Genomic DNA, 14,838 nt, shown 5'->3' with positions numbered 1-14,838 from the left:
ATTCTCAAGCTGTGGCATTCATGTTCTTTCTAATCGCTTACTGTAGATTAATTCTATTTGGGCCAATTTAAATATTTTAAATGTTTCTTGATAATTAGGGTCAAATTATACTCAGACAGGACTGTCAATAAATTATAATGTCATGTCAGTCAGTGAGGCTTATTGGTAAACATTAGATCTATAAGTGGCCAACAGGGTACACCGTGCACAGCTTGCAGGCTGTGGCTCAGTTGGTAGAGTCGTGGAAGGTTGAGGGTTCAATCCCCAGCTGGGCAACAAGTCTGATATGTCCTTGGGCAAGACCACTACCATCAGTGTGTGAATAGGTTGGTGTGACATGCGTGTAAAAGTGCTTTGAGTAGTCGGAAGACTAGAAAAGTGCGATACAAGCTCAAGTCCATTTTCCAAGTCCATTTAAACACGTTCTCAGGTGCGTCCCAAAAAAATACAGTAAAGTTATTTCGGTGTGCCACAGACTTTTGATTTATTATTACATCTATAAGTGTTTTACTTGTATGTGTGAGTCTTGTTGGGCTTTTTGTCATTTGATGCAATTTTTTTTAATTTAAAATTTTAAACCTGGGGCCTGTGAATCATATATTCATATTTTATGTTTAGTGTCTCCATGCCCCTCTGTTTATTATCGCCAGAGCTGCAGCTGAAATATAACTTCTCAAACTGTTATAAACGCCACATGAAAGAGTCACATCCATTTAAGGGAAAAAAACAGGCGTAATAATCGCCAGTTCTAAGGTGAATTATGGGAACAAAATATAATATGTTTGCACATTAATACTCTCCCAATTTTTATTTTTTTCTGCCCATTGTCCTTCCTGCATTTGTTCCTGCAGCTGTGTAACTTTAGACTTTGGGAGCCTGTTTGTCTTTAACTTCTTTGTATTATTATATAGTTTGTTCAGCGTTTGTTAGGTATGACGATCTGCTGACTCAGTGATGATTATGATAGGTTATAGGAACCTAACTCCGCCCCTTTTATATAAACGTGTTCTTGGAAACTCTGGATTTACTTATCAGGTTGATAACAAGCTTCATGTGACTGTTAGGCACAATCTCTTATGTCAGGGTTAGTGAAGACAGATAACCCAAAGATATCCTGGGTATTTTAAACATGCTTTGTAGTACAGGCCCCTGGTCTCGCTCAAAAGTCCAGATTAGAGTCCGCCAGGACATGTTGAACCTGATCTCCCTTAGATAAAATACTGAATATTTAAATGACCTCCAAGAATTCCTTTTAGTTTAGACTTCAGGTTCAAAATGATCTTTGCATGGTTTGCCATTCGGAAATACCTGACTTCCTTTTTTTAGCCTTATAGCACAATTGCCTAAATCATATTTTGGCCAAATTGTGATACCTGCCTAACTCTACTCTCCTAACACTGCTGATTCACTGTGCATTATTGGATATGTCCTGAACAGAATGCTTGTTACATTCCAAAATCACTATCTGCCTAAGTCATCTCATTGACTTATGCATTTGTGACGCTCCAAAGATGGCGGCCCCCTTGAAAAACAGGTCTCATCTGACCACAAGTGAAGCATTAGCTCGTCTCTTCTATTCATCTGGTAAGCTAGCTCATATTTCTTCAACTTTCAATAATTTAAATATACTTTCAGTCGATCATAGGAATTAGGAACTGCAGAGGTGTGGACTCGAGTCACATATTTGGAATGTGTTTTTCTTTCTTTTCTGAAAACCTTAAAATATGACTTAGACAATTATGCTATGAGGCTAACGTTTTGTTTGCGTGAGGCTAACAAACAAAGTCTTCTATAATAACCAGTAAGTTCTGTTATTACTCTTCTGTCTGTGAGCTTTTATAACTGTTAAAACAGAATCATAAGATAGCTATTTTGAATGCTACATTGCAACATGCTCTTCAAGTTGTTTTTAATGGTTTGACTTGAATGTTATTCATTAGGGGAATAAAAGCATGCAGTTCTTTAGTGAACAGGCTGGAACCTTTTCAAAGTTCATCCTGCTCTGTTTACAGTGTCTATTATTCCAATCAATAAAAATGTCCAAACCAGTTTTTTTATGCTGCAGTTGTCAAATTTTAATAGAAATGATTTGAAGGAAGAAAGATTACATCACAATTAGTATGTTATGACGCTGACAAAGAGCACAAATTGGCTTGAAAGAATGAAAGCTGTTGAAAATAAGAAGGTCAAAGGTCATGTCTTGTATCGTGTCTTAAGGGTTCAGTCTGGATGTTAGCAGTGAGTCAGCAATCAACGCCTCCTGCGGCGCTTCGCTGGAACAATGGTTGTTCCTCCTACACACACTGCTCTGTTGCACAGACAGCTCTCCACCATGGTGTATTTGTGCGGGACCGTGGTGCCATTGTCACATTCGAGTTCCACCTCTCCCTCACTGGTTTTGGCTTCTTGGCAACACTCACACTGATGCATCATGGCGTTAGCTGCAGCAGAATACCTGCACACACACACAGACAACAGCTTGTAACTTTATTCACTGAACTGCTCCTGTCATCTCTGCATCTACTCACAGACCTTAAAACTTCTTCAATGTGAAAGCAGATTCAACTAAAAATAGAACATCCTCTAGGCCAAAATGAAAAACCTGTCTGTTCATTAAAGTCATTCTAGTTTTTAGATCTGCACGTACCAGCATGGCACTTTTATTGATGGCATGTATGTACTACTTTGTGAGATATGACAACTAAGATTTGCTGTTGGTTCACTTGGCTGTGGCTAGGTTTGTTAAGTTGGTTATCTATCAATCAGAAGGTTGTGAGTTCGATCCCCAGCTCCTGCAGCCAAAAGTCTGCTGTGTCCTTGGGCAAGACACCTAACCCCAAGTTGCTCCCGTTACTTCATCAACGTGTGTGAATGTTAATGAATGAGATTAGCTAATTCTGATGAATCACACCTGGGCAGGTCTCTGTCTTTCTCTCAGTCTATATCGGCTCAGTGAGACATTCATGTTGGTCAAGAATATTTGTGGCTCAGAAGTAAAAGCTTCCGTTTAAGTGTAGGGATAGCTGCTCACGAGCAGGGTTAGGTATGCAGCTTTAGCCTGGCGTACACTGTCAAATTTTAAAAAAAGTCTTGACAATCCGCCTTGAGTTTTATATGGTCGTGCACCGATTGCAGGGAATACCGGAATAAACTCTTTAAAACCACAAGACTTCCATGACAGAAAAAGCAAGTTCCCCTCCCCACAGAACACAGGAGTTGGTAGTCTCCTTCTGACTGGATCAGTCAGTGTGTTTGTGTCATCTCTGACTTTTGGAAGTTTATGGTAAGTTTGTATTCTGACACAACACCTGTGAGTCAGTCATATACATTATTGGCGTCAAACAAATCCATCTTCTGTCAAATGTCATATAGGGAAATGAAAAGACTCACATAGACATGCTTCCACAGTGTCCAGCACAGTATGTCATGTTGACTGGCTTCGTGCTCTCACAGTTGTTCACCTTGATGATCTCCTGCTTACTGTGGATTTCACAGACGCTGCGCATAGTGCCTGTCAGACACAGCAACAGTTCAATATTTGCAACACGCACTAATAATGACACAGCTTTGTCCTGAATTATCATTTAAATATTTTGACTCCACTAACTTACAGATTCTGCAGCATCCACTGGGGTCAGTTGTCTCTGTGCCCTGAAAAGAGAAGACACATGTTATGGTGTGAGTAAGACATGGACAATCTGTGTTGAGACAGAGCAGGCGTATGAGCTGCAGAGGTCTGATTTACTCACAGGTTCACAGTCCAAGGGGTTGAAGAGAGGACAAATATTCTTTCTCTCTTTAGTAACAAGCTGTCCGTTGATATTCTCACAGACATACTCCACACATTTGTTATCAGCAAGAGTGAAAGTTTCGTTGATCTATATTACAAGAGAGAGCAGAAGATAAGTAAGCCAAAACATTGATCATCTTTATCCTTCTCAGCTCATCCGCCAATCAAGCTTTACCTTACAACAAAGAAAGTTTACCAATAGTCTAACTGTCGAAGAGAGGCTCTGGCCTTTGTGTAATTTAAACTCATATTATTTAAAACATTCATGTTTAAGATGAAGGTAGTGTTATTTGTAGCATTCATGTATAACACAAATGTTAAAAGTTATCAGTTATTCCTTTAAATAATGTGTGAAAGACTAACACTTCTACATAACTAACCTCGATTACATGTCTTGATTTGTCAAGAGCGATGAAGATACAGCTCTTCTGGACACACTTGCCACAACACTGGTCAGGTACCTCCTGGTATTCAAAACCCTAGAAATGGAGTGAGGGAGGAGAACATAAATTACCAAACATTTTTTTTCCAGCAATGACATCATGTGCTATTGTAATACTTTTTGATACATTAGTGAAAATATGTGCTCTAAAACCTGATTTCTCTCTCAGTCTAAGACTTTAATTCCAATTTTCAATGCTATGCAGATGATACTCAGCTATACGTCTCAATGAAGCCTGATGACATCAATCAAATATGTAAATTAGAAGCATGCCTAAAGGACATAACCACCTGGATAACCAGACATCTTTTGCTTCTAAACTCAACCAAACTAAAGTTATTGTGCTTGGCACCAAACACCTCAGAAAGACTTTATCTAATGATATAATGATATAACTGTCCTAGATGGCATCGGCCTGACATCCAGCACAACTGTTAGGAATATGTGACTTCTATTTTATCAATACATGTCCTTCAACTCCCCCCCCAAAAAAACAATTTTGGGAACAGTCTATATATATTCCTTCACAGCACCCATTCGCAAAAGTTAGGGCTGGCTCAGACTTGGACCGGCTACTAGTTATACTGCTATTGGACCTTGCCTGCTGAGTTCCTGTCTCTCCCTCAAGCTTTCTATCTGGATTCTATATTTGCTTCCTTATCTAAAATGTTTCTGTTGATTAGTTATTGCTTACTACCTGATGCTGTGGACCTTCTTGATGTTAACTGCTGCAATTAATGGCATCAAATCAAAAAAGGGTGGAAGACAGCAAGGCAAGCATAATATATTCATCAAATAGAACATGTACTGGTTGGCTAATTCCTGCAGGTAAAAGCTAGACGCCATGCTGATTTTTTTGATTCATGTTACTCCAAAAATATGCCTTTGCTTAATAAAGGGACTCCATACACCCCCTTTTAAAAAGATATCCAGTTGTGTTCTGTTGAGTAAACTTTTGCAAAGATAAATAATTGTGCATGCATTTGTTTGTGAAACTTGTAAATGAGCTTACTTCAGAGCAGTTGGTGTTGCAAACAATAGGTTTGCATTCAATGATGTTCACCATGGTAATTGGATCCATATGTGGGCCACAGTAACACTCCTGGCAGGGCCCAGGTACAAAAGGTGTTGTTCCTGATGGTTGTCCAGGTCCTCCTCCAGTTGTACCTGATGGTTGTCCAGGTCCTCCTCCAGTTGTAACTGATGGTTGTCCAGGTCCTCCAACAGTTGTACCTGATGGTTGTCCAGGTCCTCCTCCAGTTGTTGCTGAAGGTTGTCCAGGTCCTCCAACAGTTGTACCTGATGGTTGTCCAGGTCCTTGTACTGTTGTACCTGATGGTTGTCCAGGTCCTCCTCCAGTTGTTGCTGAAGGTTGTCCAGGTCCTTCTCCAGTTGTACCTGATGGTTGTCCAGGTCCTTGTACTGTTGTACCTGATGGTTGTCCAGGTCCTCCTCCAGTTGTACCTGATGGTTGTCCAGGTCCTTGTACTGTTGTACCTGATGGTTGTCCAGGTCCTCCTCCAGTTGTACCTGATGGTTGTCCAGGTCCTTGTACTGTTGTACCTGATGGTTGTCCAGGTCCACCAACAGTTGTACCTGATGGTTGTCCAGGTCCTCCTACTGTTGTACCTGATGGTTGTCCAGGTCCTTGCACTGTAGTACCTGATGGTTGTCCAGGTCCACCTCCAGTTGTACCTGATGGTTGTCCAGGTCCTCCTCCAGTTGTACCTGCTGGTTGTCCAGGTCCTCCTACTGTTGTACCTGATGGTTGTCCAGGTCCACCTCCAGTTGTACCTGATGGTTGTCCAGGTCCTCCTCCAGTTGTACCTGCTGGTTGTCCAGGTCCTCCTACTGTTGTACCTGATGGTTGTCCAGGTCCACCTCCAGTTGTACCTGATGGTTGTCCAGGTCCTCCTCCAGTTGTACCTGATGGTTGACCAGGTCCACCTCCAGTTGTACCGGATGGTTGTCCAGGTCCACCTCCAGTTGTACCGGATGGTTGTCCAGGTCCTCCTCCAGTTGTACCTGATGGTTGTCCAGGTCCTCCTCCAGTTGCACCGGATGGTTGTCCAGGTCCTTGTACTGTTGTACCTGATGGTTGTCCAGGTCCACCTCCAGTTGTACCGGATGGTTGTCCAGGTCCTCCCCCAGTTGTACCTGATGGTTGTCCAGGTCCTCCTCCAGTTGTACCTGATGGTTGTCCAGGTCCTCCTCCAGTTGTACCTGATGGTTGTCCAGGTCCTTGTACTGTTGTACCTGATGGTTGTCCAGGTCCTCCTCCAGTTGTTGCTGAAGGTTGTCCAGGTCCACCTCCAGTTGTACCTGATGGTTGTCCAGGTCCTTGTACTGTTGTACCTGATGGTTGTCCAGGTCCACCTCCAGTTGTACCTGATGGTTGTCCAGGTCCTCCTCCAGTTGTACCTGATGTTTGTCCAGGTCTTTGTACTGTTGTACCTGATGGTTGTCCAGGTCCACCTCCAGTTGTACCTGATGGTTGTCCAGGTCCTCCTCCAGTTGTACCTGCTGGTTGTCCAGGTCCTCCTACTGTTGTACCTGATGGTTGTCCAGGTCCTCCTCCAGTTGTACCTGATGGTTGTCCAGGTCCTCCTCCAGTTGTACCGGATGGTTGTCCAGGTCCACCTCCAGTTGTACCTGATGGTTGTCCAGGTCCACCTCCAGTTGTACCTGATGGTTGTCCAGGTCCTCCTCCTGTTGTACCTGATGGTTGTCCAGGTCCACCTCCAGTTGTACCTGATGGTTGTCCAGGTCCTCCTCCTGTTGTACCTGATGGTTGTCCAGGTCCTTGTACTGTTGTACCTGCTGGTTGTCCAGGTCCACCTCCAGTTGTACCTGATGGTTGTCCAGGTCCTCCTCCTGTTGTACCTGATGGTTGTCCAGGTCCTTGTACTGTTGTACCTGCTGGTTGTCCAGGTCCACCTCCAGTTGTACCTGATGGTTGTCCAGGTCCTCCTACTGTTGTACCTGCTGGTTGTCCAGGTCCACCTCCAGTTGTACCTGATGGTTGTCCAGGTCCTCCTCCTGTTGTACCTGATGGTTGTCCAGGTCCTTGTACTGTTGTACCTGATGGTTGTCCAGGTCCACCTCCAGTTGTACCTGATGGTTGTCCAGGTCCTCCTACTGTTGTACCTGATGGTTGTCCAGGTCCACCTCCAGTTGTTCCTGATGGTTGTCCAGGTCCTCCCCCAGTTGTACCTGATGGTTGTCCAGGTCCTCCTCCAGTTGTACCTGATGGTTGTCCAGGTTCACCTCTAGTTGTACCTGATGGTTGTCCAGGTCCACCTCCAGTTGTACCTGATGGTTGTCCAGATCCTCCTCCAGTTGTACCGGATGGTTGTCCAGGTCCCTGTACTGTTGTACCTGATGATTGTCCAGGTCCACCTCCAGTTGTACCTGATGGTTGTCCAGGTCCACCTCCAGTTGTACCTGATGGTTGTCCAGGTTCACCTCTAGTTGTACCTGATGGTTGTCCAGGTCCACCTCTAGTTGTACCTGATGGTTGTCCAGGTCCTCCTCCAGTTGTACCTGATGGTTGTCCAGGTCCTTGTACTGTTGTACCTGATGATTGTCCAGGTCCACCTCCAGTTGTACCTGATGGTTGTTCAGGTCCACCTCCAGTTGTACCTGATGGTTGTCCAGGTCCTCCTACTGTTGTACCTGCTGGTTGTCCAGGTCCACCTCCAGTTGTACCTGAGGGTTGTCCAGGTCCACCTCCAGTTGTACCGGATGGTTGTCCAGGTCCTTGTACTGTTGTACCTGATGGTTGTCCAGGTCCTCCTCCTGTTGTACCTGATGGTTGTCCAGGTCCTCCTACTGTTGTACCTGCTGGTTGTCCAGGTCCACCTCCAGTTGTACCTGATGGTTGTCCAGGTCCTCCTCTAGTTGTACCTGATGATTGTCCAGGTCCACCTCCAGTTGTACCTGATGGTTGTCCAGGTCCACCTCCAGTTGTACCTGATGGTTGTCCAGGTCCTCCTCCAGTTGTACCGGATGGTTGTCCAGGTCCTCCTCCTGTTGTACCTGATGGTTGTCCAGGTCCTCCTACTGTTGTACCTGCTGGTTGTCCAGGTCCACCTCCAGTTGTACCTGATGGTTGTCCAGGTCCTCCTCTAGTTGTACCTGATGGTTGTCCAGGTCCACCTCCAGTTGTACCGGATGGTTGTCCAGGTCCACCTCCAGTTGTACCGGATGGTTGTCCAGGTCCTCCTACTGTTGTACCTGATGGTTGTCCAGGTCCACCTCCAGTTGTACCTGATGGTTGTCCAGGTCCACCTCCAGTTGTACCGGATGGTTGTCCAGGTCCACCTCCAGTTGTACCTGATGGTTGTCCAGGTCCTTGTACTGTTGTACCTGATGGTTGTCCAGGTCCACCTCCAGTTGTACCGGATGGTTGTCCAGGTCCACCTCCAGTTGTACCTGACGGTTGTCCAGGTCCTTGTACTGTTGTACCTGATGGTTGTCCAGGTCCACCTCCAGTTGTACCGGATGGTTGTCCAGGTCCTTGTACTGTTGTACCTGATGGTTGTCCAGGTCCACCTCCAGTTGTACCAGATGGTTGTCCAGCTCCACCTCCAGTTGTACCTGATGGTTGTCCAGGTCCTTGTACTGTTGTACCTGATGGTTGTCCAGGTCCACCTCCAGTTGTACCTGAGGGTTGTCCAGGTCCTCCTCCTGTTGTACCTGCTGGTTGTCCAGGTCCTCCTACTGTTGTACCTGATGGTTGTCCAGGTCCACCTCCAGTTGTACCTGAGGGTTGTCCAGGTCCTCCTCCTGTTGTACCTGCTGGTTGTCCAGGTCCACCTCCAGTTGTACCTGACGGTTGTCCAGGTCCACCTCCAGTTGTACCTGACGGTTGTCCAGGTCCTCCTACTGTTGTAACTGTTTGTTGTCCAGGTCCTCCTACTGTTGTACCTGATGGTTGTCCTGGTGTTGTTGTACCTGATGGTTGTCCTGGTGTTGTTGTTCCTGATGGTTGGCCTGGTGTTGGTATTTTGGAACCAGGCTAAAAAATACAGATTATTGTTAATTTTCAGTCATTTCACTTACATATACATATACATACATACTTTATTTCTCTAGTCTGCTCCAAAGAGAAAAAAAGACCCATTGTTGCTTCATCCATACTGACTTATTGCAAAGCAAACAAGTGTCGGTATGACTGATGTATAAATTATTAAAAACATTATTAGCCTCTAGTATTAAATCATAGACGCTTAATGGATCCATCATTGAAATGTTTTTTTTATTTTTACCAGTACTTCTCAACAATCTCAATAAATCTGAAAAAGATCTAATGAAACAACATTCGGTGTTATTCAAGACAATAACTAGACTTCATACACAAAGGAAAATATACAAATATAACTTGTATTTTACTTCCTGATGTAACTGCCTGCTTCCTTCTAAAAAACTGTCTCTCGTCATCGAGTCACAATATAAATGCATTAATGCGTTACATTAACGCCCACTGGACTTTAAAAATGTATCTTCCTTACATGCACTCTGTGAGTAGTTACACACACTAATATTCTTTTTTCTCATAGTCCACTGCACAGCTCCTACATTGCACCTTTTGTACAGTTTGTGTTTTTTATTTTTTATATTTTACATTTTTTAATTATATTTTATATATTGTAATAGCTTCTTATACTGTATTATTTAAGTTGTTGCTAGTTCTGCTTTATTTCCTTGTTAATTGTTTAGCACCAATACACCAAGTCAAATTCCTTGTATGTGTAAAGGAACTTGGCAATAAACCCCGATTCTGATTCTGATTCTGATTCTGAAATAATCGCAACCCCTACAGTTTAAACATCTACTTGTTAGTTTATAAGCGTAAATGCTGACTTTCATTGCAACAAAGTTAACCTTTACATGAGCATTCACTCCTTCACCTTTTTGTACCTGAACATTGACTAATTAGTTTGTTTATATCTTGACTTTGAACAGTACACTTACCATGTACTCAGTGCCTTCAAAGACACAAACGCCTTTAGGTTCTGAAAAACAAAAAGAAGAGGTACAATTCAGATAAGTATCGGCCCTTGTCTATCAACATTTTAAATAGACATTTTACATTTTTTTGACCACAGAAAAGAGACCACCAGTGAAAAGATGGACTTTTCCCATTAATATATAATTAAAAGTTCTTCTTAAACATCTGTAAAGAGATACCACTATGAACTGTACACAGAGGTTGCCGAGATCAGAACAGAAAATTAAAGTTCCTTACAGTAGCATAAAGTAGTAAGACTGAAGGTTGGTCATCCTTTTTTTTTACCTACACTACCTTGTAAAAATCAGCTGTTCATGCTACTGAAATTTTAAATGTTTTATTTTACAGTTTAGTCTTCTTCAGACATAAACGGTAGGATGGTTTCACAAAACAGCCATGTGTTTAAGATTAGCACAGTTGTTTTACATTACATATGATACACCCGCACATTCTTTTATTCTCTGATAACAGATGCACATTGACAGATTAACATACCACACTTGTAGGACTTGCAGCAGATGCCATCTGTGTACGTCAGTTTGAAGCCCGGCAGGCAGGTATGTGGATTGGGACACAGGGCTTGGTTGCATTCTGTTGGGGCACATGAGGATTTGATAATTAGGACTATGTGTTGACAACTGACAAGGGATTCTTAGAATCCCTTGACACTGAAAAGAACTATAACACTGGTAGGCAAGCCGAGGAGATTAAAGAAACGCAACACATAAAAGAAATCACTTTCACACAGCAGAAATATTAATTTCCCCAAAATTCAACAACAAAGAAAGGAAGTAAGCAATTTAGGCTGAATCATAAATTACATTGTCTAAAGCATCACAATTACAACTGGTGACATTTTTAAGACTGTGGTTTAGTTTCGCCACCTCAGCACCCCTCAGGGGGTTTAAAGGGGCAGCTACTGTAAGGGCTGTGTCAAACACAGATGAAGCACACTGTGAGTCTAAACCTCAGGAAGAAGTTCTGTGGTGGATTGTTAACCGAAAATCCCTAACCAAATTAAATGAATACAAGACCAGTAGGCGAACCTGTGTCTGTTGGGCAGTAAGACTCTGTAGTCGGGGGTTTCAGAACTCTATAACACTAGATGTGACGTGGTGGGATGCCTTTGAATGTACAGATGTAAAACGGAATTTACAAATCCTTTGCTAATCGTTGTATTCAGTCCAAATGTCTAACGGAAGAAGTCTTTGAAACAAGTCTGTTGTGGTCAGTTCAGTACAGTCCAGGAGCCACCTAACAATCTGTTGTATATTTCATACACTGTTTACTCAGTGGCCCAACTAGGGAAAGGGTTGGAACTTAACATAAATATAAACGCAAGTTCATGCTCTGTATTGAAACTATGTTACACCAAATCATTTATATTAAAGAGCCCATATTATGCCCTTTTTGGGGTTCGTATATTTAATCTATGTACCTACTTTTGTACGTTCACAATAGATAAAGTCCGAAAAAAGTGTCTGTTTTCATGTACTGCTCCTCCTTGCTCCCTCTACGCTCTGAGTCCGTCAGCTACGCTCTGAAGTGCCCCCACTGTTAGACCCCACGTGGACCAAGTCTGCTCTGATTGGTCTGCCGATCCGCTCTGTCGTTATTGGTCAGTTGCTCAGCACGCGTCTCGGAAATTTCAACATGAGCTGCTGGGCTTGCCACGAGCCAATGGACTTAGATCAGTGATCTCACACTGACAATGACGTCGGACTGACAAATTTTTATCAAGGGGGGCTAGAACCGAGCGTTACATGCAGCTAATGCTACAGCTAACAGGAGGACGTAGGAGAAGCCGCGTTTCCGCGGACTTTGAATTTTTGCGCATAGATGTGCCTAAACATGCACAGGACACTTGGAAAACACACTAAAGAGCAAATAAAACCAGAAAAAGCAGAATATGGGACCTTTAAATGAAACAAATTCAATTCAATTCAATGGACCCCCCCAACTTACCACAGTTATGTTGTGTACAGCAGCCGTCTGATGAGGATACCAGAACTTGGCCTTCTTCACTGCAGTCGGTGATCTCCATTGTCTGGCATGGAGTGGGCTCACACACGACGCTCATGGAGTCCATGTCGCAGGTACAGTTGTTGCAGTCACTTATCCATGTTTCACCCGGCTGGTTATCAGACAAAAATGTTCAGAGACACAACTCTGCTTTGCTAATTTACACAGTTATGCATGTTAGAGGAAGATTTCTCACCAGTTTTGGTTTTCCATCAGGTCCTGTACAATCTGAAATTCAAATAGAGACAATTGAATACTGACTGACAGCTTTTATGTGAAAAGTTCCATTACCCAGTCATAGCATGTTTCCTTTGGGTTCCTTACCACAAGCGGGCACGCATTCGTCATAGACTTGATTGAATAAAGTGGTGTCTTCAGGACAAAAGCAACCCTCCTTAGTGTCAGTAGAGGATGGAGAGGATCCTGCGTTGAACATGCTGTTGTATCTGAGGTCAGAAATGAAACAAGTGGTTATTACAGTGGTGTATAAACTTTAAGATGTAAGGTTACAAAACAATAATCTTCAATCATGGTGACAATTTATTAACTTGTCTCTAACATGATAGGTTTTCATGCTCCAATTTCCATCCATAGATTCACCCATTGGTAAAGACAAGCACAGTCTGGCGCTGAGACTGACTATTACACACAACAACCTTTAAAATGAACAAAGTTTTTATTTAATGAACATTTTTAATTGTGTTTGTTAAGGGTCATTCCTGTTAATTTCTCTTAACTTTTACCCCACTGTTTAATTTAATTAACAACCCTGATACCTGACACCTGAAAGGAGGGTGTGAGGTGGGTTACAATTATAAAAATGGTTCAGTCGTACAGTGTGAGTTGACATGCCACCCCGACTTACAATAATAATACAATCGGGGGAAAAAATCGCACAGTGTGAGCGAGGCTTTAGGGGAGCATTTAAACCCTTTGTGGTTGTTTTGTGAATCAGACAGTGTTTTTTTTTTTAATCTTTGTTTATTATGAATTAAACAGAACTTGAAAAAAGCAGAAAATAAAAAGATATGAATCAGTAAAGTGGTGTTAAAATGTTCTGCTGTGAATACTGAATTAAAAAAGGACAACACTGTTTTCATTACCTGTCATTGCATGTTGGCTCTACAGCTGGTCCACAGGCCTTGTACACCTTGCCCTCTGGACACTTGTGCTCTGGAAAATGGAAATAGAATTAAAGTTTTGAGCACTCAACACAACAACTGTAGTACTTTACACTACTGACTATAGATCTTACCACACATCCCATTGGTTCTATTCCTCCAGTCAATACAGATTCCTTTTTCAGCACACAAAGCAGCATAGGTCTCCAGAATGGCGCAGGTGACATTGATATGTGGTATTTCAATTCCACCACCGTTGCAGCCTTCAGTCTCACAGGATGAAAGAAATGGGAATGCGGGAATGACCGAAGCACACTCCTCAAATATACTAGAAGGATACACAAACACGGCAGAACACTTTGTTATGAATATTCAACAACTTTAATAAAATAGAAACTAAGAGTTCAGGTCTTCGGAAGCACCCTTTTTCTTGTATATTATGAACCAATTCTTCAGTGTAGGCCTATAACGTGACGCAGGTAAGGATGGGTTGGAAAACGATTCAGGTAATCAGGCAGTATATGAAAATGTTTAAAGAGCGAACTGACAATCAACATCGGCAACTGAAACGAAGGAATGTTGGCTAGTTAGCAGCCTGTTAGCTAAGCTAGCACATGGTCAGGTCTCTCCAAAATCCTTCGAAAAAGTTCAATGTTTTTTTAGAATACTGCGGGCACATTGGTTGTCATAGAGATTCCAATAGAAGTGAATGGACCTTGGGTTCACTTTTGATTGTATAAATGTGTTGATAGTTTTAGGTTATTACATACTTAAGACAACAAACAGCTCAGAAGTTAATTAAAGCACTCTCTTTCCTCCTCACCTGCTCTTTAAGAGTTCACAGACCGGTGGTTTGCAGGGGAGCTGTGATGTTATGATTGTTGTGCTTTGGCTGGTCACTGCCGTTGAAGTTGTTGGGGGGATCGTTGTGGTGTCACAGGGTGGACCTGGGACTACCCAGGAGGGTGCACAGATATCGCAGGGTCCCTTCTCGCCATTTGGATAACGGCACTCATTGATCTGGGAGTTGTCACAGGTTCCTGGGAAAGGAGAAGAAGCAGTTGTTCACACATGAAAATGGCTCTTTACTGGGATATTACTTTGAATAAAATATGATGGACCTGATTCATAGTTAAGAAAGAAAAGGGCCTTATTATAGACTACTGAAAGCTTGAAGCTCCACACTGTGACATGATGTAACAACTTAGGCCTAAAACAATCAAAAAACACATTGCATGTAAGGCTTTTGTTTTTGTTTTATATTTAAATCATCGGGCAGTTTAGTGACTTAAGCCATTATATTCTCCTGACCTTACTGTTCACATATGCACCTCCCAGTGGGAGGGAGGGCGGAAGGCCTCCTGAGGTAAGATGTCACGTAAAAACAATGAACATGTGGCAGATGAAGCAACAGAAAGTGATATAGAGAGTCCTCTATATCAGTGGTTCT

The 14,838-nt window shown here is 42.8% G+C and overlaps 1 protein-coding gene across 1 annotated transcript in view; it reads right to left on the bottom strand.

The window, feature by feature from the left end:
- Positions 1–2,049: 2,049 nt before the first annotated feature.
- LOC132978317 (mucin-5B-like) overlaps positions 2,050–14,838 on the bottom strand; it is a 42,987-nt gene continuing 30,198 nt past the window's right edge. Inside the window, exons 35-52 of the mRNA XM_061043426.1 lie at positions 14,212–14,428; positions 13,523–13,716; positions 13,371–13,440; positions 12,592–12,713; positions 12,464–12,495; positions 12,211–12,379; positions 10,741–10,836; positions 10,209–10,249; positions 9,162–9,252; positions 8,413–8,600; positions 8,065–8,171; positions 7,900–7,940; positions 5,245–5,630; positions 4,171–4,269; positions 3,750–3,878; positions 3,612–3,651; positions 3,391–3,511; positions 2,050–2,455 (exon numbers count right to left, since the gene is read on the bottom strand). Of these exons, the coding sequence (XP_060899409.1) occupies positions 2,251–2,455; positions 3,391–3,511; positions 3,612–3,651; positions 3,750–3,878; positions 4,171–4,269; positions 5,245–5,630; positions 7,900–7,940; positions 8,065–8,171; positions 8,413–8,600; positions 9,162–9,252; positions 10,209–10,249; positions 10,741–10,836; positions 12,211–12,379; positions 12,464–12,495; positions 12,592–12,713; positions 13,371–13,440; positions 13,523–13,716; positions 14,212–14,428 (2,348 nt within the window). The 3' untranslated portion in view covers positions 2,050–2,250. The remainder of the gene's footprint in view (positions 2,456–3,390; positions 3,512–3,611; positions 3,652–3,749; positions 3,879–4,170; positions 4,270–5,244; positions 5,631–7,899; positions 7,941–8,064; positions 8,172–8,412; positions 8,601–9,161; positions 9,253–10,208; positions 10,250–10,740; positions 10,837–12,210; positions 12,380–12,463; positions 12,496–12,591; positions 12,714–13,370; positions 13,441–13,522; positions 13,717–14,211; positions 14,429–14,838) is intronic.

Source organism: Labrus mixtus, chromosome 8 (genome assembly GCF_963584025.1).
Source record: "Labrus mixtus chromosome 8, fLabMix1.1, whole genome shotgun sequence".
In the NCBI taxonomy this organism is placed as follows: Eukaryota; Metazoa; Chordata; class Actinopteri; order Labriformes; family Labridae; genus Labrus; species Labrus mixtus.
Note: the sequence above shows the minus strand (reverse complement) of the source record. Positions and strands in the feature narration are given on the sequence as shown.